The sequence below is a fragment of the Doryrhamphus excisus genome, chromosome 11 (assembly GCF_030265055.1).
Source record: "Doryrhamphus excisus isolate RoL2022-K1 chromosome 11, RoL_Dexc_1.0, whole genome shotgun sequence".
Lineage (NCBI taxonomy): Eukaryota > Metazoa > Chordata > Actinopteri > Syngnathiformes > Syngnathidae > Doryrhamphus > Doryrhamphus excisus.
The window spans coordinates 128,155-152,499 of record NC_080476.1 but is presented as its reverse complement, the minus strand read 5'-3'; the positions used below and the strand labels follow the sequence as shown (position 1 = coordinate 152,499).

The following is a 24,345-nucleotide window of genomic DNA, read 5'->3' as shown; positions in this document are numbered from 1 at the left end:
TACCAATCACAATTTGTAAAATGTATATACACTGTTTTGTTTTATTAACAACGACAACAACAACATTGAGGCATAATCCCCACACGCTCATGTGATCACTGCAACACAACAAGTTGGCAGGGTCACTTGGATTCAGTAAACAGCCACTTAAAGGCTTTGGCGATTGTACAAGACGGGGGCGCCCCCTATCGTAATATACGCTAATTGCAAGCTGTTATAATCATTTCTTTATTGATCTAAAAATGAGTGACAGCATGCCAGACGTCATATCTGAACTCTATTTCATTCACTGATCGTTATGAACTAGTTACTGCTTAATATGCAGCATTCATTTATTTATTTATCATATTTATCATATAACATTGTTGTCAGATTGTTCCACTTCAGTATTATTGCGCATACACTTTTTCTATTGTCATTATTATGATTAATTGCATTCGTTATCATTTTTGGCTAATATTTCAAGTATATTCTACTAAAGTAGATGCAAATGCCCCCCAGGCTGAACTTTGGACCTCCCTGCAAAATATCTTTCTTTTGGAATTCTTCTCAGTGAAACCTCTGGTCCATGTTTGATAGTTTGGGGATGTTGTGACACCTCGTGGCCGGTGTAGACGTCTTTGTACTGCCTTCAACTGTACGGGGATTTTTGCTCCTTTACAACATTTTTATGCTTGAAATGGGCCAAGAATACATCAAATTGTTTGGGCCGCAGTCAACCTCAAAACAGCCATCATTTAGTCATTCATTTTTGCAAAATGGTGATACAGTGAGGGAGTGATGTTCAACCATGACGGGGCGAGGGCCGACTCCCACGCCCACCCAGCTACACCACACCGCTCACCCACCCCCAGGAATCACGATTCAGTAAAATAAAAACTCATGAGTTTTGAACGACTCGTTCATGACTCGCACATCTCTCCTGTGGTCGTCACATGCGCTTTTTGTTGATGTCCTTGTGTAACCTTTGGGCCACGCCCCTCCCCCCTTTGAGGTATTTCCCTCCTAATTGATGTTGGTTATCTTGGGAATACATGGAAGTCTGGGAACATTTGCGGAATGAGTTGTTATGTAACACAAAGGCCATTGACCATTGTTTCTGTTGTGTGGATGTGTTGAAAACAAACCCGCTGGGCCTGCACTGTTTTGTGTCGCTGTTGCCGTGACCCGGCTCAGCAGGTACACGAGTTAATGTCCCTGCGTTAACACAGTTGTCGGGGCTGTGTCACACACGCAGAGTCGCCGCGAGAGGGAGGGACTTAGGCGATGAGACAATGCTCGTGTTTGTGCAACGGCTCCTGAGTGGAGGCTGGCTCTCTCCGCTTGCTCTGGCTTGGCTACCGCTGATGCACGCATGGTTGAAGGGAGACGGGAAAGCGGACGGCTGGATCCAGGCTGTGGGATGCACCGACAGAGGTAGGAACCCCTCTCCTCTTCTTCTCTTCTTCTCCTCTTCTTCTCCTCTTCTCCTCACATTGTTCACCTTCTTTTCTGACCGAGGGCTGCGGGAGGTAGAGGGTGGCCGGGGGTGTCTGGTTTTTGGCACGGTCACTTCCCTCCGAGGGTGTGAATGGAGCCTGGCTGAAAGAAAGTTGCACTGAAAGAGGCTCAGTGAAAAGCATGTGCAGAATGTGGCAGGGTTCCAGCAATGGAGACATCCAAGTTTAGGGCAGCAGAAAAATACAAAAAAGCTCAGCGGAAATATGGGATTATTGATGAAAACATTTGTTTACTGTCACAAAGGACATAGTGCAGGTTTATGGTGGTAAAAATAGAGGCAGAGGAGCGGTGGAGAGATTAAGACAGATTAATTAGAGAGATGAGGGATGAGGAGGAAGTCAGGAGAGGAAAGGGAAGCAGGAGAAACTTGAACACGTGTCCTCTACTATATAACTATATACATACATTGTATATATAATACATTCAATATGCTGCTATCCAGATAAGAGTTTTGTTTCTGTTGTCCTGTGATATACAGTATTTCACTGGCTTTTTTTCCAACCTCGTGCAATCCCATTTCCTGTATGTGTTTTGCATTCAAGGCGGCAGCAGCACAAAGTTTGAGCAGTGGTGTGAGGGAGAGGCAAAGCGCAGAGGGGCTGGCCTTCAAGATACAGATCCAACATTGGTTTTGGCCCCAACAGAAAAAGGGTGTCCACCAGAGGAGGGGAAAGCAGCCTGCTGGCGTCACAATAAAGGACGCAGTGAGCTACATTAGCGGGCAGAGTAAGGCCATCGCGGGAAGAAAACCAGGAGGAGAACGTGGGTGGAGGACGACGAAGGGAGTTGAGGGCCGAGAGCCCAAACACGAGCAAGATGACGGACAATAAGATAAGGTAAATGTTTAGAATTTTGACTTTCCTCCTGTGAGACGAACAGGACACTCTCTTTCCGTTGGTCAGTAATCTGCAGTTGTGGTGTCTTAGCACACGCGTGGCCCGTGTTGACAGCTGCGTGTAAATGGCCGTGTGCATGCATGCGTACCGTATGTCTATATGTTGATCCCTTTGCAGCCTCCCTGCTAAGCTGATTAATGGGGGCGTGGCGGGCCTTGTTGGTGTGACATGTGTATTTCCTATTGATCTGGCCAAGACCCGCCTACAGAACCAGCAGGGCACCCAAGTGTACAAGGGAATGTGAGTACAGCCTCCCGAATACACAGCACACAAACCCACATATTGTCTTCCATGTTCTTCTACTCCCGGGTTTTGCTTGGCTGGGTTCCTGGGATTTTTTTTGAAGAATTTGTATCCACACCGTGCCGTGCCGGTAAAGCGTTGCACCCAGACGTGAACGGGTTACTGGGTGAAAACGGTGTAATGGTGCTGTAAGACATGTGGACAGAATTGCGTGACACCAAAACCATAGAAGAAGAAAGCTGTCATCTTTTCTGGGCCCCGTCCACACGGGAAGGTTCTTGGGATTTATTGGGGGCGGTTGACATTGTCGGATTAGTACACTATAGAGTGAAGAGGCTGTAATGCACAAGGCACAACTCCGTGGCAAGCCGACGGAACCATGTGACACCATAGAAGAAGACAAGTGGAATGACTTCTGCAAGTCATTATGGAATATAAGACGACAAAATATCAGGAAAATGTCGACTGAGGTGAGGTCATTTTGGTTAAATGAAATTCCTAAACCGTAAATGACTTGTTTGTGTAACAGATCCAAAAGTTATGACGGAGTATCACAGCCACATTGAAAAAAAAATCTGAGATTTCGAGGATAAAGTTGTAAATTTATGAGAAAAAAAGTTGACAATTTACAAAAATACCATTGTCAATTATCAAAAAATAAGTTGTACTTTTACAAAAAAAGTTGTCAATTTGCAAAATGTACAAAAAAGTCGTAAATTTACGAAAAAGTTGTGAATTTAGGACAAAAAAGTTGTAAGTTGAAGTTGTAAATTTTTTAGAAAAAAAGGGGGTGGGTGCATGAGTGGCCCACAGCACATTTTTAAAAGTATAATTTAACAAGAAAACTACCAAAACAATGGTAGAATCAGCAGTAATAATATTAAGAGGAAAAATAGAAATCTTGCATATAAATGCGTAAAGTTGAAATATTTGTTAAGTCGTGATATGACAAACAAACGACTTAAGTTGTAATTTTTGGAATATTATCTTCAAGAAAAACAAAAACCGGATGGATCCGCAACACACCTTTGTGTCCTGACGAATTGACCAATGTTTGCAGTGTCACAGACGTACCATAGAGGAGCTAAAAACACTCCTATCTGCAGTGTTGCTCAGTGGCATTGGTAAGAAGTTGCACCACACACCTTTACAATGCAGCCGGATGGTTTGCTGAAATATGAAAGTGGGCAAATATGAGCGGCAAGGAAGAGTGGTGTCCTTATAAGACCCCGCTGCTCTCATGTGCTGGGCATGCGTCCTGCCTTGTGATTGGGTGTGGCTAAACTTTCAGACTGTGGTTTTCCACTGTGACTCAGAGATGGAAAAACAGCCGGAATGTTTTATTCCCTTCCAGGCCGAATAATAACAAAGTTTCATTTGTCCAGACCGTACTGTAGATTGTCGTGTGCGCATGTATATAAGGCGTGCTCAGTGACACAGTGTATAAAGCAAGCATGTTTAAGTTCTATTGTTATCGTAGTTCATCTTTTCCTCTTTGGTCATTGAAGGTGGGACTGTCTAGCGAAGACGGTGCGCTCAGAAGGCTATTTTGGATGCTACAGAGGTATTCTTTGCATTTCAAACAAACCTAATCCCGCCACCCACTCGCTTGTTTTGCACTGCAAACCCTCTGCTCATTAGCTCATCAATGGCGCTGGCCTCCGTGCTGGTGAATGGTTCTATTCTATTGGCCTTTGCGACTGTGTCATTCGCTGGTTTGTGTCCTTCAGGTGCAGCAGTCAACCTCACTCTCGTCACACCGGAAAAGGCCATCAAACTGGCCGCTAACGATGCCTTCAGACAGAAGCTCTCAAAGGATGGGTATTTCTTTTGCATTTTGATGTGCTACGTAGAAGCTCCCTAAGATCCAACGCTGCAAAATGTCAGTTCTTGCACTCTTTCCAACTCGGCTGGAGTGTATTGACATACTGTAGACATATCCTACTTGTTCAACCACTCATTTACGTATTCGGAGAATTTTCCAAGTTGTAATTCATTTCAATGAAGTAGACTTGAGAGGAAACAAGTGCATGGAAAGTAACCATATTAACAATGATTTTGTCTGTCTGTGTCATTAGCCATTTGCCCTTGTGGGGGGAGGTTCTGGCAGGGTGCGGGGCTGGTACCTGTCAGGTGGTGGTCACCACACCGATGGAGATGCTGAAAATCCAGCTACAGGACGCAGGGAGGCTGGGTGAGAGAGTCAAAGACATCGTCACTCATGAATCAATCATCAATCAATCATCAATCAAACCCCAAATGACACCCAGTGAGGCTCACATGAGTTCCATTCCTCAGCTGCCCAGAGTAAAGTCCACACACCAGCTCAGGCTACTGGTCCCGGGCCAGCTCCATCATTGGTGGCACCCCAGCCGGCCCGACCCGGTCCTGCCCAGCGTGCATCTGCCACCAGCATCACAATGGAGTTGCTGAAGACTCGAGGTCTAAGTGGTCTCTATAGGGGAGCAGGAGCCACCTTAATGAGGTCATACACACACATCAATGTTTTGTTTTTTTTACACTTTTAAGGTTGCTCAAGTCAGTACAGGTGGTACTCGGGTTACGAATGAGTTCAGTTGGGATTCATACCTAAGAAAAACCCTTAACCACTGCAGGATATAATGATACATCTCCATCCTTAATGATGGTCGCGACAGTCGAGTGGTTCAGACCAGAAGTGGGCGTTTCTCCCCTCTCTGAGCTATTTATGATGTTCACTTTCACTTCCTGCCACCAGGAGAGCCTGCCTTGTGCTTGGAAGACATAGCCAAATCTAAAGTCAGGATAGATGGTAGAAAATGAATCAAGGAATGTACCAAAATGTATGGCCGAGTATAGCGTATACGCACAGAAAATACTTTTAATAAGTTTGATGCTTTGACCAATTTGGACTACAACATTCCCAAATTGAGTGGCAGTCATAATGGCTACTATTTGTATTTTAGTTATGTACAATAAGTTGATTTGTCAGCTGTTGCCATTAGTGTTTTGATTGCTTCTGTGAGGATTACATAACCGTCATGAACAGTGTTTGCTGTACAGGCTCTTCTAATCAACATAAATCAATACATTCCCCCAGCGATGTCTGGCTGCTACGTTGACGTTCTGCTTTGGTCTGATCGCTATTAGTCATTTCTATCCACCCTTCTTCCCCAATTCCCACCGAGGATGAAATAAACTTTCTCTGACATGCTGAATTGTGCAACTAAACCCTCTGACACACCATCTTTTCCAGGGATGTCCCCTTCTCAATGATCTACTTCCCACTGTTTGCCAACCTGAACTCGCTGGGGAGGGAAAAAGACGGAAGTCCGAGCGCCGTGCAGGCCCGGGCACCTTTCTGGCAGTCCTTTGTGGCCGGCTGCGCTGCAGGCTCGGTGGCAGCTGTGGCCGTCACGCCACTGGACGGTGAGTGTGGAACGTGATCGGGCATTTATTGCACCGCCACTCTGAACTGGAGTTCGCTGCGCTACAGTACGATACGTCATATTCTTCTTCCTGTTGTCATCCTGGTTGCCTGGTTCTGCTAACAAACTCCCAATGGTCAGTCTGCTATTCTTCAAGGACAGTTGACTTTTAATAGAGGAAGTGAATATAAATTCTTAATCCACGCACGTAATAAAGCCAGTTGATGAATGATCGCCAGTGAGGCCAGGGCGTGGCATCTATGGGATGGAGAGAGTGGCGGCTGTCATGCCAACATTTTTTCACTTTGACGTTTAAGAAAAAGATTTAATCCACCAAATTGAAGTCAAGCTGGTTAGAAAAATGTCTTTGGTGGCCAAATCTGGTTCTTGGGACATGGAATGTGGCTTCTCTGGTGCTCTTATAATTGATCTGATAATTTTGACTTTTTAGCACACTATTTGGACTTATATAAATGACTTTTGATCTCACATTTAAACCTTTATCTTTTATGTTTGACATTTTATCTCATTGTTTTCACTTTAAATTAAAAATGTGTCTCGTTTATTGAGGGGCATTGGTTCCCAAATGAGCCCACATTAGGTTAAATTGGCTAAGTAGACAGCTTCTTTATGACATATGTTAATGCTGTGAACCCCCTAACCATACATTTTATACACTTCTCAGACAAATCCCATTTCTCTTCTTTAAATTCTCTCAAAAAAGCTAGAGGGCACAAGAAATGATGTAGTAATGTAGTATTTGTACCTTTGTTGAAACATATCGGCGTCGTCCTCCTTCAAGCTAGCGAGCACGCAAGCTAGCGATGACACGTGCAGGAGACAAGGTAGGGCGCGAAGTAGATTGATTGACAACGGCCGACAGCCAATCAGGACGCAGAAAACAATGGGGGTGCAGACAGACCACAGCAAGAGAACTGTGTTTCGACCCAAGAGGGAGCGTGAGAAAGACACAACTTCCCACAATGCACTTCTTTTTAAAAGGGCCACGCTTGCCTGTAACAACTTTCATACCTGCAATAAAAAAGCACTACAGTAATACAGCGAATCCGCGAAACCGCGAAATGTGAACCGTGATAGAGCGAGGGCATACTTTATGTATGAATTATCACCAAGATACGCTAAATAAGTGTTTTCTGCCCAAGACCTTTGTATGTATGCATTTGATTGACAAGCTGCCACTTACTCTAGCGGGCCGTCAGATTGTAGTAGAATTAAAAGACGTCTTTCCCACCCATACAGTCATAAAAACTCGCCTGCAAACACTGCAAAAAGGCGAAGGAGAGGACAGCTACAGAGGAATCATGGACTGCACACGGTGAGCGTTTTGGAATAAAACCCCACCATCTTGGAGCCACATACTTGAGGTGCGAGCATCCAATTTGTCATCTTATCCGTTGCAGGCGCATCATGAGGCGAGAGGGGCCGTCAGCTTTCCTAAAGGGCGCAACGTGTCGCGCGCTGGTCATCGCCCCCCTTTTTGGCATTGCACAGGGCGTCTACTTTCTTGGAGTCGGGGAGATGCTGCTAGGCTTGCTGGGATAGACTCCTGCCATGTTGCCACGGCCTCGCCACCTTTTGCCGCGTCAACCAGCAGTACCCTGTGCACAACAGAGGGACCCGGGAGTACGGAGAAGAGGGTGAGAAGAGGGTCTGCTTGTGAACCCAGGGTTACCGGGCTGCAGGCAACAGGGCTCCATTGGTCAACAGGGTCCTTTGCATGGGGATCAACCGGCCTCCTCGCTGCCACACATCCCAGGCTGTTCCTTGAACCCACAAAAGACAATCTGGTTTGAAGTTTTCATACACATTAAACAATTGATCCATCTACGCCTGCCGTGTTATGTTATGCATCCCTCCCACTCCATTCGTGAGTTCCGAGTTGTAATCTTCAGATTCCCTGCCTGGATTGGCAAGAGCGACCTGTCACTAGGTTGTTTGCTAATCTGATGCTAATGATTTAATCCCTGTACACACATGCATGAGCTGACTTCCGGGTGAAAGACTCCACGCTGCTGTGCTACTGTATTTAAACCTCCACTTCCTCCTTCAAGGAGGATTGGACTAAGCCATACTGAGTGTGTAGCTTCACAAGATAACACAACATGTACAAACGCCTTATTGTTCTTGTACGTTTTGAGTATCATCAAACAATTAAGCACTAAAACATTTTTATATAAAAACACATGCACTGCTGTAGTTGGTATAACTAGGCTACTTCATTTTACCAATGTAGTGTAAACTGTTTGTTTACAACTTGTAAATAAAGACGCAAGTCTTCAGTGTCCCACTTATTTACTTTTTAAAATAAAACACACATACAGTTGTCCCTCACTCTATCGCGTTTGATCCAAAAACGATCGCTGTTTCGTGCTTGAATACTGCCAATTTTTTGTAAAACAAATCATATTGAAGCAAATTGTACTTATTATTGGTCTAAATGAAGAATTCCCATGCCATAAAACAGCTAAATGACCTAACTAAATGAACTAGCATTCCATTTGAGTCTGTTAACTACATTGGCCACTAGGTGTCAGTAATTCGGAGAAACGGACACTAGCCTGTCAACAAGGTTCCCTATCATCCACCCAGTGGGTATGCGTGGATGATTGACTGACCCACTGCCATGTGACCAACCCTTTTCAAAGAAAATACGCTTTCTCCATTATGTCGACACAAAAGATCCTCGTGTCTAATAATGCTAAAAATCGTATTCAGAAGATCATAAGCAGGTTTCCTATGCCATAACTACAAAGAGATTCCATTTATTGAAATTGAGCATGTCCATCGCGGTCGGGCAATAAAGGAGGGATGACTATATGGCACACACCCTGTTGAATTTACATTTAAAGCAGGCGCCTTAGTTACAACAATAATAAGAATAAAAAATAAGGCACTGTGGTAGGTGGGCTTGTTGCCTTGCTAAAATGATGCAACAATGCTGCACTCCGCTTTAGGGACAGCGTGGACCAATGATATTCCACCTGCTTGCACGCTGCTCCCTTCAAATCCACGGTTAATCTGTGAACTTGCGGTTGGGGTTGGCACCAAACAAGGACACTCTGACTTCAGGCATCATCTGTGTGAAGAAAAAAACAGCACCCATGGATCACTGATCAAGTGATAATGCTGCACAGCAGGGCTGTCCAAACCTCCTCCAGCGAGGCCCACATCGTGAACTAGAAAAGCCAAGCGTCATAGTTCCCCCCCCCCATTTTGTGATTTACACCATGAATATTAGTCCTACATTTATTTTATCTACATATTTAGATTGCTAATGTTAGCAGGCTAGCATTGCTAACACAGTATAATAGTGGTGTTTATATAAGAATGAATGATAATGAGCTGTACGGTGTAGCGTGGTTAGCAGGCAATAGCTGGCCTATTTTGGGTGCTGATTGGCGGGTGTCCAGGCATCCACGGTATATGAAGCCAAAACATTTGAACTTCTTTACCTGATGCGCTAGAAGATCTAGTCTGTTCTCCAACGTGTTGGACACTTTTATCTTGCCATTGTCGTTGTACACTTCCACGCCTCCGCAGCTGGAAATACAAACACATCCCAAGTGTGACAAAAGCCGTCTAAGGAAAAAGAAATGTCAACAGGGTAAAAGTTCAATTTCCTGACAGGCTTGATGGTAGAAAATGTTCCATGTCCACTTTGACGACAATGTGTTTTTTCACAGCCTCCTTGTAGACGGGGATGTTCTTATTCACCGCAGCCTGCCGACACCACAACCCGACATGAGAAACCATTACCTCAACACATTGTTCCGCAGTTCGCCCTCACCTGAACCATCTCCACATCCTGCTGTCGACAGCGGATGGTAACTTTGTCTTCCAGAAGCTGGTAGAATCCCTGCAAAAGTGGAAAGACACACACTCACATCATCCAAAGCTTGGGACTTTTGTATTGGAAATTATGACCAAGAAAAGGAACGGAGGTCCACTAGAGGGTGCTGTTTTTCCACTCATAAAGGCTCAATCTTTTACGTTCAGGGACAAGGGTGACCTCTTTTTTTACGACTATGAGAGCCACACTGAAAAATATTATCATTCATACAAAGGCCCCAACAACGAGTGGTTTTTAGATAATCAACAGAATTTTTGCTTTGAACTGCTGGCTAAAATTAGGGCGAGGAGCTGCTATTTACCGCCATATGGAGGTGACAATGGATGTCAATAGCATTAACCTAGCTAGCTGGCTACCTTGCTAGTCACCGGAAACATTACCAACATACGTACATTATAGCCATATCATTGATCTTATTCATGATGTATTGTGCAAAGCACTAACCCAACACACAACCACCATCCACCAGAGCCTGGAGTTGGTTTTCACTGAGACTGTGAACTACAAATTCGCACATCAGCACATGCTAGAGTTTAGCGGGCCTGTGGTGGGAGAACACACAGGGTGCGTTCAAGGACCGTCCAACTGTGGGACAAATCACTGCTCGCCTTAAACATTCCAACAATTTGGGGATTTCTGACTTTATATTATTTAAAAAAAAAAAATAATGGCCAATTTTGCCATAATTGACATCCCTTCACATGAAATTTGATGTAGTTATTGTTGTATCTGCATATCAAATGGTTTACCACAAAGAGATTCACATCCCCACTTATTATAATTAAAACCTTGTTTATATCTTCAATTAAATGTGATTAATTATGAGTTAACTATGCAGAAATGTGATTAAATATTTTAATCAATTGACAGCACTGATCTATATGTAAATGCACGTCGGACAGCCGTGCTTTATGCTGATCACAGTTGCCTCAGTTAGAAAACACGGAGGTTTTACCTGCAGGACCAGCCCCTCCAGCAGTCTGGAGTACCTGGCAGGGTCCAGGGCAATCTCTGCCAGCCTTTGCCGGGCTTCCGTCAACAAATCCTGGGTTAAAGAGATAGAAAATGTGTTTGTTTACATGTTCTGTGCATATTGATATGTAAATATTCACAATACAAAGCGTGATCGCTCACCGTGATCATGTCGTCGCGGGCCTTCAGCACCTTCAGCCTCGCTTGGTTCATCAGGTGGGACATCTGGCTGTGGGCCAGGGGAGGAACGCTCACAGAATAAGTACGACCTCCGCCATTTTGGATACTGTATCATCCCTATCAGGGTGAGCTATACCAGATGTGTGTGCTGTCGTTTATGCTATAAAAGAGTGTTTAGGAAATAGCCACAAAGGGACCCAACCAGACTGAAGCATTTTCCTGCAAGGGCCACACCATGAAAAATGGGGATGGAAAGCCTAGCTAAAAAGTTATGTACATTTCAAGGAAAAAAACTCGAGCAGCTCATAAATGCAACAATTGCTTGAATTTGACTCACATTTTCTTGTGCTGTTCTATCTGCTTTTCCTTCTTTTCAAAGTATTCCATTATTTTCACTCTCTGAGTCTGCACCAGGCGGCCTTTCTCAATGTTGAACTCTTCCTCCGCCTGTAATCGGTTGAGCATGACCAGACGTGTTTGCAGGACACAAAGTGCAAAAAACAAAGAAACCAACAAAGCAAAGCGACTTACTTTGGCGTCTATTTCCTCAACCTTCTCACTGGCCTCCTGCTCGATGAAGGCCATCATGTGTTTGATCTGACACAACACAACATCAATACTTGTACAGCACTCGCTGTCAGATTTTCGAATGACAATATCGCATGATATCATTTTACAAGTAACGGTACTTCTTCCATTTACCATCAAAGTTTTATTTAGTTGTTTAGTTTAGTTGTCAGTTAGGAGACAGGCGACCGACTACATTACCTGTTTCTGTACGTCAGCATCGGTGAGCGCCATGTCTGTTATCGACAATAAAGCATTCACTTTGCACAAAGCGTTTAAAAATGAGATTTGACGACAACTTTGTGGGATTCCGTTGACAAGACAGGAACTTGGAGCTTCCCCTCTGGTCACATCAATTCGCATACAACGAGGCAAGACTACATTTCCGGTCTTTTCTTTCAAAATAAAACAATGCCGCTACACGTCCGCTTTGAAATTGAGAAAAAGAAGTGTTATTCAACAGTCACCGTCTACTTTGAGCTATAATAGAACAATACAAAGTGTCTTCCTTTAATTTTCTGCCGTGACGCGAGTCGTGGTGGTTTAATTTGAAGGCAAAGACAAATACGCTTTTGCATCTTCGCTAGCTTGCTTCGTGTAGCTCCTTCAACGCACTGCATGTATTGGCGTCTCCCCTTCGTGCTAACACTTTTAAGCTGCAGGAGTGTTGCACAGTTCCCCCCTTCGGCCTCCGCTTGTCAGCACCTGGCTGCCTTTATTCAAGGACGGTAGGTGTGCCCTTCATTTCGATCAAAGTTAGGCGTTAGGTTGCTGAAATTGCAGCGTAAACATGTACCAATCAAGCTAGCAAAACGTTATTGTAGCTGTTGCATGTGTGCGTCTCGGTTGGTAGATGACCCGTCCGACTCCCTGTGGACTTTCCTCCACTGTCATTTGCCATTTGGGGGCTTCAAATATTACTTTGGCTACTTTTCTTGAAAGGATATCAATGACACTCTTTCATCTCTTAAAATGAAGTTTCCAACCCCATCAGTACCACTGCTAAGGTACACTGGTGTACCCCATCAGTACCACTGCTAAGGTACACTGGTGTACCCCAACAGTACCACTGCTAAGGTACACTGGTGTACCCCATCAGTACCACTGCTAAGGTACACTGGTGTACCCCATCAGTACCACTGCTAAGGTACACTGGTGTACCCCATCAGTACCACTGCTAAGGTACACTGGTGTACCCCATCAGTACCACTGCTAAGGTACACCGGTGTACCCCATCAGTACCACTGCTAAGGTACACTGGTGTACCCCATCAGTACCACTGCTAAGGTACACCGGTGTACCCCATCAGTACCACTGCTAAGGTACACCGGTGTACCCCATCAGTACCACTGCTAAGGTACACTGGTGTACCTATTATGACACCAATGGTCAACCATACCTTCTCATGAAATTCCATTCATTTATCAAACTTATCGTATAGCATCTGTACACTGTGATCTATGTAAGGTTTAAAAAGTTCAGTTTTGACTTTTTATTTTAATTTATTTCATTTTGTATTCATTCATTTTATAATGATTTTAATATTTCTGACACTTTTTTTCACTGAGATTGCAGCGTTAGTGATACAGCTTAAGTTAAAGGAAAGTACTTGTTCTTTAGCTTGCATTAGTCCGAGTATCGGGGTCACGTATTTACAAATGTGATTCCGAGAATAAGGTCGAACATTTACGAGAATAAATTGTATACTGATAAGAAAAAAAGACGTGAATTTACAGAGAAAAAAGAAAGTATAAGAATAAAGTGGGAAATTTATGAGAAAAAAGTATGAATATTTTGAGACTGAAGTTTCAAATATATGAGAAAAATAAGGTTTGTACTTTCACAAAAAAAATTATGCGTCTATGAGAATAAAGTCGTAATTTTAAGAGTGAAAAAAAGTCGTAATATAACGAGAATAAAGTTGTAAATTTTAGAGAAAAAAGTAATACATTTCAGAGAATAAAGTCCTAATATGTGTGAGCTCTTCAGGAAGGGAGGAAACTTTCCATTTATTTATAACGTAGCAGCGAAACGGAGCATGTTAGCATGTCAAGCCCTTCTCACTTCTGCTTTTTTTACCACGCCCCCTCCACATGCCCAAGGCCAAAGGTCACATAAAAGGTCACACAAAGTCCCCACAAAGTCCCCAAAACAAATTCTCGGAATCTCAGATTTTTTTTTCCACTGTTGCCCTAATGCCCTAATGTTGCCCTAATGCTCGGTCATACGGAACCATGTGATGTTCCTCACCCCCCCCCCCCAAACAAATAAAACACCAATGATCATCCTCATCTGGTTCTTCCCATCACCAGGTGGAAGCGACCGGAAGAACATATGTGCCTGCGAGTGTGACGCGCCTCTGATCAATGGCTACCTCAGGCTCCACCGCCCTTCCTGCCCCCGCCGCCGTGCCTGAGGATCTCCACTATGAGACCCAGTACATCGTACTCAGCTTCCTGGGACGGCTTCCTGCCGGGCGACCACACGCAGCGGAAGGTGGGAGGGAACTCGGCTTCTTTCTTAATGAATGGAATATTTTTGTAGTTACAGCATAGAAGTCCTTCTTACGACCTTCTAAAACATCATTAGAGCCCTCTCGACATGAAATAACATCCCTATAGTCACCTTTACACTCATATGACCCGATATAGTTGATAAATAAAATCTTGAATTCATGAGGAAAAAAAAGCTAATTTACTAAAGTAAAGTTGTAAAGTTACCATATAAAATGTAATATTACAAGAATAGAGTCGTAATTTGACGCTTTTCTCATAAATGTACTGAAAAAGTGGTAGTATTACGACATTAAAGTCCTAAATGTATGAGAAAAAAGGTATTTGAGAATATTAGGAGAATAAAGTGTTAAATTGCTGAGACTGCGACAACCAAGGGGCGTCTGTAAACGCAATCTTTGAAAAGCAAGAAAAGTCCTCCACAGTGAACTCCTGGCCTGGGCTGGGTGCTGTAGAACGATGTCGTGAACCAAATCAATCATAAAGTGAGGAGCTTATATCAACGAATGATAAAGAACACAACACACTTGACTTCATGAGAATAAAGGCGACTCCAGTCCAGTGCCATCTTAAAAAGATACCTGGGGACCAGACCAGGATCGGTCCAACTCCATGACAGAGCGGGGGTTGGAGGAAAGCAGAAGGAGTGCAAGTGAAGACAAAGAGGAAGGAATTTAGTGTATTTCCCGTCGCTGCCATAGTCATGTGTGCGCACGGAGCGGGGCGTGGAAGAGTGTCTGATCCCCTGCTTTCCGCATGACCCGCTCCGATTTCTGACAGCTTGTCATGTGCAATCACAGCGGGATTACTCACACGTTAACGGGCCGCAGCGGCGTAGCCGGCCTTGTCGCTGCCTGATTGAATGCTGAGACAGCAGCCGGCCAGTGGCCAAAAGCCAACAGTGATTCTACGGGTGTTCACGTATGAATGGGAAGGGGCCGCTGTCTGCCTGTCCAAAACGCCCACCCGTGCCCCCGGTTTAAGCAGCAAGCCCCCCCCCCCCCGGGTACGACTGGCTTTGTAACTTTCCTTATCGAATGCGTGCTGGAGCTTTTGTAAACGCCATTTCCACATTCCTAAATGTGGAAAGATTCCGTCCGTTCTGTGTACTTTGCGTGATTCATCATGCCCTCCGCTGTATCCTGTAAATATTTCACACAGGGCGTGAGCTCCACACGGGTGCCTTGTGTGCACGCAATGTCAGCTCGCCGCTTTACCGTGGACACAGAAAGTAGTAGTGCTGTACGCAAAGCCGTACTTCACTGGAGGCCATTGTCCCGTTGTACATGTCCCATATATCCCATATATCCCATATATCCCATATATCCCATCCATACGTTGTTGTCATGCATCATGCGTGTGGAACAGGAAGAGGGGAATATAAAAGCCTTCTTCCCCTAAAAGCTTGCTCACATTGCATGGCTACAAATTATTAGCAGGAAATGAAAAGTTAAGCTCCATATTGGGCTTGAGTGGACCACGATTGTCATTCCACGCACGAGTACAGCAGATTCTGTCATAAGGCTAAGCTGACAGTATCAGGGCTATTTATTCCCAAGGTTATTCATAATCATTTCGTTTATTTTTGCAAGATATGAAGTTTGAAAAAAGTCTGCAATTAAAATAAATTCAAATAGTGTTTTAAATTATTTTTAAATTAATCTTTTTTTCAACTCATGAAGTTGAGAATAAAACTCTGCAATGAATGCCTTTATTATATATGATATTTTAAATGATTATTTTTTTCAAGATATGCGTTTTAGAATATCTATCTCTATATTAATCTGCACGCGCTGTAAAATGTTGATTTCTGCACTCAGCTGTTGGTATGAAAGTCATGCTCGATTCCTGCTCACCGCTATTGCAACATCGGTTCTGTTGCTGCTGTTTTGTGCAATATACTTGTTTCTCGATCGGCGCCCCGTCAGGAAGTAGGCATTATACGCCGTTTAAGCCGATGATTCCTAATGAAATATGTGGCGTGTTTGACCTTTCATTCCAGGAGAGGGCGCTAGCACAGTTAAAAAGCAGGTAGAAGAAGAACTGAGACGACTAGAAGAAGACATCGCAGCGGGTGAGTGACTCTCCGAGCGACTAGCTAAGCGGTTCCACAGTGACGGTTCTCTCCCGACAACACTCTAACCACGTTCTACCGTCTTGGTCTTCCCGATCTTGTCTGAGATGGCGTTCTCTCTCTGCACGCAGCCTTTTCCAGCACGGGCTTCGACCGGCGCACGTCTCTCGTATTCAGCCCGGCCAACCCAGAGACGTCCGTCGAAGACTGCCTCGCCGAGCTGGGGGAGCGCCTGGTTCGAGACCTGGACCCACACTTGGAAGCAGCTGCACACACGCTCCTGCCCGGGTCCGTTTGTTTTGGCCGCTTGCGTGCGTTCGGCACCACGACGCATCACAGAACGTCTCAAAGTCTCTGTGGGGGGGCGGCGGGGCCACTATCATACACACGGCAGATGGGCGTAGTCTCGTGAGGAGCAAAGGTGACACAGGGGAAATTAGGAGACATAAACGAACCCACGTCTACTTAATGGCCACTTTTTAGTAAGAAGAAGAACAGGGACTTGATCAACGTCCCGCTTGATCAACGTCCCGCTTGATCAACGTCCCGCTTGATCAACGTCCCGCTTGATCAACGTCCCGCTTGATCAACGTCCCGCTTGATCAACGTCCCGCTTGATCAACATCCCACTTGATCAACATTCCACTGAACTCCAACCCTGGATGTGTTTTAGGCCTTTGGAGTACGAGAGATTCCGAGATGCAACGCTGGACTTGTCGACGTACACACAAGGAGCGTGGAGCAAGGTGAGCTTACCTTCTCCGTTTCACACCGACGCCTTCTGGAATTAGCGATGAAAATGAAAATGCACTTCACTCGACGCACGTGCACTATGTTGTGCAGGGGCGTCAAACGGCAGCCATGGGCTATATCCAGGCGACTCATTTCCTCCCGTGTGACACAGGTGCTGGTGCCTTTGGTGTTGCTTCAGGCTTTACAAAGTGAAGGCCAGTCAGTCTGGAATCTCCTGGATGTTGGGGTGCGCTTCCTGGAGGAAGTTCAGGGTGATTACATCATCCAGAACGGGGGATATGTGAGTACACCACAGATGCCTTTCAATTTAGACCAGCTAATTAATGCTCAAAGTCCAATCATTGTCGAAGATGGAGGGGGGGTCCAATAACGTTCCTAACCGGATCATAAGCAGGTTTTCTATGACATCACTACAAAAATGTTGCATTGGTTAATGTTGACTCTTACTTTGCGGAAGTTCCCTTATCGTGGTCTGGTCTGGGACCCATCGAGCGTGATAAACGAGGGCCAACTGTACACACTGAACAAGCATTGAGTGGTTATTGCAGGACAAGAAATGGCCACAAGGGGGCACCAGTGAGCCGCTTCCACAGACGTCCTTTATTATGACATGACCGCTCTTGGCTTCATGGCTCACTAAGAACTTAAACATCAAATGTAAATCCTACAGTTCAAACCCCACTCAGGCATTTTCTTTTTATTTCTTTTTTTAGATTCCCACTTTAGATTAAAATATTGCTTCGCTAATCCTCCCTCTGAACAAGGTCATGCTGACGTATGCAGCGTCATGTGATTTGACATATGAACAGCTGTTCGGTCCGCATGACCTCATTGTCCTGATGCTTGTTATTTTTAATATAGCTATATACGCTATTCAATATGAGCACCGTGTGCCGGCTCCGAGGCCGCATTCTCACCCAGCGTTATGTCACAGGGTATGAACAGATGAGGGGGGACGAGGAGGAAGGTGGCGGCCTCCAGTGCAAAGGCTGATGGTGACAGGAAGGGAGGGGCGGGGGGCGGGGGGTTGGCGTGGCGGCCAGAGTATCGGGAAATCTGCCTGCTTTTCTCCGCTCCTCCTGTTTGAGCTTCGTCTGTGCGGCCAAGTGAGACTTGACGCTCAGGTAGGATATGCTTTATTTATTTATTTATCCTTTTGGTGTAGCCAGGCGTTAAAAGATAAATCCATCAAAGATCTTTCATATCCAGTAGTATTTGTAGCTTTTGGCATTCTTATTTTTCCGGTGTACACTCGACTTTGCGTTTTATTTCACAAGGTTTCCCCAAAATATGGCATTTGTTGTTCATGAGTGACCGCCATTGTTCGTGTTTTTTTTTTTTTACAAAGGATGTTGCACATCGTGTTAGAAACAGTACTGACCTCCTGACCATCGTACTTCTATGCACAAATTAGACCTGCGTTGTGTATTCAGTCATGCAAATAAGATGTGGTGTACCCGTTGAAAGTACAGGTGATGTGATGATCTTGGTGGCCCCTAATGAGTCGTTAGGCGGTCCTTGGACTAAACAATACGGGTTGGTGTACACTTCATTTGGCAGCAACAAAACCACGTCGCCTCCCGAAACAATGCACAGCCAGGGGCAAATGGGAGGGAGACACGCACAGGGGTGGGGGGGCAGGAAATGGCCTCCAAAGAGAAAGGGGGTAGCGTAGTTCACATCGTTAATAGTTGTGGTGGTGAGCAACCATTTCACCTGGCACTACACTAGATTGGCATAAAAGTGTTGACGGGACACGGCGTTCCCGACACGGCGTTCCCGACACGGCGTTCCCGACACGGCGTTCCCGACAGGGCGCGTTCCCGGCAGAGCACGTTTTGCTGCGGCCTGCACGCTGCAACCATGCTCTCCCCGCGTTACGTAAGCACCATCTCGCCAGCTCATGTGTGAAATATGCGCATCGCCATGCCACTGCATTGACACGAATCTGGAATAGAGCCGAGCGCCACGAAAATAACTCCGCCAATCCTCTAGAAACATCCTCACCAGGGATTAGACCGGCCCACTTGTAGCTTTTTGACAAGCTCCCACGTCGGACGCCACTTTAGGACATTTTTAACGAGGATTAGAAAAGAGAATGACTCTGTTCCAGCAGGTTTAGACCAGCGGGTTTAGACCAGCGGGTTTAGACCAGCGGGTTTAGACCAGCGGGTTTAGACCAGCGGGTTTAGACCAGCGGGTTTAGACCAGCGGGTTTAGACCAGCCGGTTTAGACCAGCGGGTTTAGACCAGCGGGTTTAGACCAGCCGGTTTAGACCAGCCGGTTTAGACCAGCCGGTTTAGACCAGCGGGTTTAGACCAGCGGGTTTAGACCAGCGGGTTTAGACCAGCGGGTTTAGACCAGCGGGTTTAGACCAGCCGGTTTAGACCAGCGGGTTTAGACCAGCCGGTTTAGACCAGCGGGTTTAGACCAGCGGTTGGGGTTTGACTGCGGGACCCACCTCAGTGCCAAACAAATGTTTCATCTCAAACTAATCCTAATCTCACATTTGAAGAGTCTTTATGGCACGCTCGTCACCAGCGGATATCTGCAGCTGTGTGTCGGATGGGCAGATGAGGATGTGAGGTGCATTCACAGACACGGGTCGTATACGCACTACCGTATTTTCCGGACTATAAGTGGCACTTTTTGTCATAGGTTGGCTGTTCCTGCCACTTATACTCCAGAGCCACTTATAAATGAAAACACTGGACACCTTTTGTGTTCATGTTTATTTTTTGTGTAGCTGAATTAGCATTGTGTTAGCATATCTTACACCTATTCAGCCTGTTCTCTATTCTTTTATTGTTACAACTTCCCTTCCAAGAGGACCTAATGTCTGTTTTGGTCAAGTAGTTTGGAAAATGAATTACCTTCTAAAAATATTATACTCCAGTGCGACTTGGAGTCCAGAAAATACGGTAGTTTAGCAAGAAACTTGGAAGTATAAAGTCAAAAAGAAAAGAAGTCTAACAAGAAAAAGTTGTCATTATAAGGATGTCGCCAAATTTAGTAGCATGAAGTTGATTATTAAAGAAAAAAACTAAAGTTGTATTTTAGATATTGGGGAAAATTGTCTGTCTAATATTACAAGAACAATGTCAAAATATTATGGGAATAAAGTCATAATTACGAGAAGGAAATTTACAGGAAGAACGTTGAAATAGTGAAAATATTGAGGGGAAGAAACGAGTTGCAATTCCAATAATATCCTTTTAGTAGCATGGAGTATATTAGGAGAAACAATAAAATAGGAACGTTTAGAATTAGCTTGGGGAAAAAGACTTGCACATTAGCAAAACATGCTCAACACGGTCCAAGCTATTTTCCTAGAGATGTGGACGTAGACCGGTTCCACTGTACCAGGATGTTACCACATGAGTCAGCGGTATGTGGTGCCAGGAACGCTAAAGGTACGTACTGTCACATCCACTTTGTCACACACACACACACACACACACACACACACTGTTGGATGTGACATGTACGTGCAGCGTTAACCTCATGATGGATCCAAAGTGACACGTGTCCTCACTTAGCACATAGCTAGCATATCCTCATCATCCTCGGAGAACATTTGTAGCTATGAATGGCTGCCATGTGCGTTGGGGGCTGGATGACATTGAACTGCCAGCTTTTGGCGTTAGCCAACCGACCCTTCCTTCAGTTGTCCCTGCGTGATGCCATGCTGGTTACATAATAGGAGGGTGGCGGCTCGCTAGCTTGAAAGCAGCCAAGGTGGCATACGATGCTGCGTTCAGGCACCGCCGCTTTAGACTGAATGACCACAATGACATACGTGTACCGACGTGTATACTCTCCACATATGTCTACTCTATTGGGTAATAGGAGCGTAAGGTGACTATAGGGGTGTTATTTCATGTCCAGATGGCTCTAATGTTAGAAAACGTGTTCAGAAGGTCTAAACGGGTTGTGGAAATGTGGAATTCATGTGTTGAATAAATTGTGTGTATTTCGTCTAAGCGTGAGAGATAACCTATGACCTCTGGCTTGGTGGCGGTCCGTGGAGGAGGATAGTCCTTCTTCCCAGTAGATAATGCTTCCATTGCACGCGGTGGAGGAACTCTATACGAAAACGGGCTGTACAATTTGGTGCCGCTTCGGTTGTTCAGGGGTAAGAGGAGGCCATTTTGTTGATGAAAGCGGAACACTGACCACATTGGCATGGTTTTGTCCGGCAGGGTGAAATATTGGGCCTCGGTTCAGAGGAGGAGCCAGGCATCGCCATCGCCGAAGACAGCAACGACATCTACATCCTGTCGGGGGAGCAGGCGCCTGACCAGCTGAGCCCGCCCTCATCTCTGCTGTGCGCGGGCGACAACAGCAGCGGGCACAGCTCCTGGCAGACGGAGAGCTTACCTGTGTCGCTGGCCGGCCACGAGTCGTGGGCGCAGGTGTGCGCGATGGACCCCGAGGACATCAAGAGCCTGGACAGCACCGAGGGCGGGGCTCTGGCCGAGGAGCGCAGCGAAAACAACTCCTCCAACTCGGACATCGTCCACGTGGAGCGTGAGGAAGCCGAGCTGCTGGAGGACGGCAATGGAGGCGGAGCCATCGAGGAGAGCATGATGAGCGTTTTGGGCACGGAGAGCGAGCTCGCTCAGCTCAGGGAGGAAATGAGCAGCCAGGTTCCAGCGGCCCCTGTGATGTCAGAGTCGGACTCCACAGCGCCGGCCTCCCTGATCTCCCTCGAGGAACCCGTCGTCATCGAGACGCCTGCAAGCTTGTCGACGGAACCTCTCCTCGTCTCTACAGAAGCGGAGCTTCCTCCTCCAGTCCTGGAAACTGTTGCTCCCCTTCCGTCTGAGCCAGAACCTGCAGCACCATTACCCGTTCCAGCAGTAGAACCGGAGCCTTCTGTGGTCGCACCCCCGTCTCCAGCTAAGCAGGCCCAGGCTGCAGCTTCAGCAGATCCGGCAGAGCCTGAAGCCTCCTCAGAAGCGGCCTCTGAACCACAATTCGAGCCTGTAGCTGTTCTCCCCCAGCAAGAACCGGAGTCTGTAAGCGAGACTGAGGCGCCGCCCGCCGCGCCTCTGGTCCCAGAGGCCCCCGCACAGGCCGTCACAGAGGAGCTCACGGTCCAGCCAGAGCCGGCCTCAGAGCTCCAGGTTCTGCTCTGTGGGGGCGCTACTTTGGTGCTCCTTGCTGCCGCCATGGCTTACGGGGTCGTAAGATACCGCAGGAAGTAGAATAGACACGCGAGCACACGTGAAAGGATGCTAGTCATCAAATTGCTTAGTTCACCGAGGCTGCATCTGGAAACTCCTCATGCTCCTCAAGGTCTCCAGTCCAAGATGGAGCCTCTCACTTGAACCCTGACCTCACCACATCCGCATCCTTGTTGGCCAATCAGGTGCAAGCACAGGAACGGGAATGAATGCGCTCCCAACGCCAGCTCTCCTGCTTTTGCTTTCCTCGGGTGTCTTTTTCCTTCGTTATTTTGTACGTGTGCCACACTATTCCCCTTACAGAGGACAAATTGTCCAAACGCAAAATACCTTAGCATAGACGTGCTAAAGTTGTCATGATTGAGAACACGAGTCAATATAGGAAGTACAGAATGTTCCTAGCCTGCGATGGAAGTGGAGTTTTTGTCCAAGTCGGAACCTTTACTTAAATGAACTCCTAAGTCACTCCCACTGCACACAGAACACATGAAGGACACGCCATCGTACGGTCCTACCATCCTAAAATACGTATGGGCCCAGGCTAACCTCAGCGCACTCGATCATGACCCTCCAGCCTCCATTAGCATAACGTTCAAGTCTTTTTGTCCTTAATGATGTCCAGGACCATATGGGTGGGGGTTCCATTGTTATGGCATTTGTTTTCACTTCTGTGGTGATGGCTTTCCTTTTCTTTGGCGCACGGCCGCATGGGAGACAGAATGAAGTCCCCAAAGTAAATGTTCTGTCTCAATGAGACACAATGAGCACATGCTGCATTCTCCCAACCAAAATGTCGTTTTTAATGAATTCATGCACAAAATGTTGTAAACTGGGGACCCCGTGTTCAATGAATTCATCTGAAATATTTGCTGCAGTGGTAATAAAATCTTGCCGCATCCAAATCCATCATGAATATGCTTATGTTTTCCCTTTTACTTTTGCATTGTGGGTTACCTGATGGCAACTTGTGATGAAAAGTGGTTGCTATTTAATATCTGCATCCAATTAACACTCCCATTTTTTTTTGTGTTTCATCACTTTGTACCTTGAATTTCCTACGAGACACTCTTGAGAATAAAGAAGGTGAGAATGTGTCTGACGGTATGATTCCAAAACGACATCATTTACTTCAACATGTGGAAAAAAAGCAGAGGTAATTTCAGATATACTGTACAGTACTTTGGAACAAAAATAAATTCATTGTAAACGATGTCACACGAAGTTCACACCAACTCAAACCACACCATTTCCTGTTTTCCAAATAAGACTCAACATTCAAAAACCAAAAGTGGCTACGTTTGTTCACTGCTTTTTCAACCCGCGTCAATGTCAAGTCAGCGTGCCCTCGGGGGGCTGATGTACTGCAGCGCCGTGTTGAAGAGGCCTCTGAGCAGTCGCGGGGCGTGTTCACACACCTGCTTCACCAAGGTGAGGCTGAGGGCCATCATGACCCTCTCCTGGGGCAGCTGCTCCAGGCCCACTCCCTGCCTCATGGCCCTCTGCACCTCACTTTTGAGGAGGTCAAGCCACTGCTGCAAAACAACACCACGCATGGATGGACCAGTCAGTACGGCACATGGAACACCAGCATCTTCACAATCGGCAATCCTAAGTCAGACTGAAAGCACAAAGCACTCTTCTGTTTTACAATCAAAAAATAAACTTCAAATGAACTAAATTATATTTGATAACAGCTTGGAAATTAAAGTTTTAGAAAAACTACTCCATCAAGAAAAATACTGTAACTTTGAAGGATCTCAAATTTTAAATGTTGAAAACCCAAAATTCAATCATTGTGTAGCAGTTTAAGATCCACAGTTTGACAGCAGAACGTACTTAAAAATACTGTAACTATAATACTATATGAATCGCAAAGTGACTATAGGACATAAAGAGCTTTTCCATACTCTATGAAAATATGACATTGATAAAGGAAGGAATCCTACTCCACGGTAACACACATAGTAACTTTTGGAGCATACATACATCACTGGGTGTGGACATGACGCTCCTGTGCAGGTTTCGTGCCGCCTGCTCCACAGCCTGCTGCTGAAGTTGTTCAGCGATTACTCTCAGCCCCGCGGCGACCTCCTGCAGGGCTGCCGCCTCATCCCGACCGCCTACGAAAGGATATCGGTTTGGATTCAATGCAAACTATCGCATGTCGGAAACACACACG

The 24,345-nt window shown here is 45.7% G+C and overlaps 3 protein-coding genes and 1 long non-coding RNA gene across 5 annotated transcripts; 2 read left to right on the top strand and 2 right to left on the bottom strand.

The window, feature by feature from the left end:
- The first annotated feature begins 1,065 nt into the window (after nucleotides 1-1,065).
- On the top strand, nucleotides 1,066-8,398 carry slc25a18 (solute carrier family 25 member 18). 2 transcript variants are annotated; one of them, XM_058086862.1, is made up of 10 exons: nucleotides 1,077-1,416; nucleotides 2,043-2,336; nucleotides 2,514-2,636; nucleotides 4,148-4,203; nucleotides 4,370-4,460; nucleotides 4,718-4,833; nucleotides 4,938-5,124; nucleotides 5,875-6,047; nucleotides 7,307-7,382; nucleotides 7,468-8,398. In XM_058086862.1, exons 2-10 carry the CDS (start codon nucleotides 2,317-2,319, stop codon nucleotides 7,607-7,609), a joined length of 984 nt encoding a protein of 327 aa, XP_057942845.1. In that variant the 5' UTR covers nucleotides 1,077-1,416; nucleotides 2,043-2,316; the 3' UTR covers nucleotides 7,610-8,398. The 2 variants fall into 2 exon arrangements, with proteins under 2 accessions (XP_057942846.1, XP_057942845.1); XM_058086863.1 differs by lacking the exon at nucleotides 2,514-2,636 and having other exon boundaries at nucleotides 1,066-1,416.
- Nucleotides 3,404-8,150, bottom strand: LOC131138167 (uncharacterized). Its single transcript, XR_009132058.1, has 2 exons — nucleotides 4,920-8,150; nucleotides 3,404-4,829 (listed from the first exon to the last, which is right to left on the bottom strand). It is a non-coding gene; the product is annotated as an uncharacterized LOC131138167 (long non-coding RNA).
- On the bottom strand, nucleotides 8,343-12,181 carry atp6v1e1a (ATPase H+ transporting V1 subunit E1a). The gene is made up of 9 exons (XM_058086864.1): nucleotides 11,838-12,181; nucleotides 11,601-11,666; nucleotides 11,407-11,516; nucleotides 11,052-11,118; nucleotides 10,873-10,962; nucleotides 9,855-9,923; nucleotides 9,693-9,787; nucleotides 9,520-9,607; nucleotides 8,343-9,143 (listed from the first exon to the last, which is right to left on the bottom strand). Exons 1-9 carry the CDS (start codon nucleotides 11,997-11,999, stop codon nucleotides 9,081-9,083), a joined length of 810 nt encoding a protein of 269 aa, XP_057942847.1. The 5' UTR covers nucleotides 12,000-12,181; the 3' UTR covers nucleotides 8,343-9,080.
- Nucleotides 12,142-23,260, top strand: bcl2l13 (BCL2 like 13). Its single transcript, XM_058086851.1, has 7 exons — nucleotides 12,142-12,364; nucleotides 13,949-14,132; nucleotides 16,152-16,223; nucleotides 16,355-16,511; nucleotides 16,897-16,969; nucleotides 17,128-17,256; nucleotides 21,180-23,260. The coding sequence occupies exons 2-7, from the start codon at nucleotides 14,003-14,005 to the stop codon at nucleotides 22,185-22,187; spliced, it is 1,569 nt and encodes a 522-aa protein (XP_057942834.1). The 5' UTR covers nucleotides 12,142-12,364; nucleotides 13,949-14,002; the 3' UTR covers nucleotides 22,188-23,260.
- The last annotated feature ends 1,085 nt before the right edge of the window (nucleotides 23,261-24,345 follow it).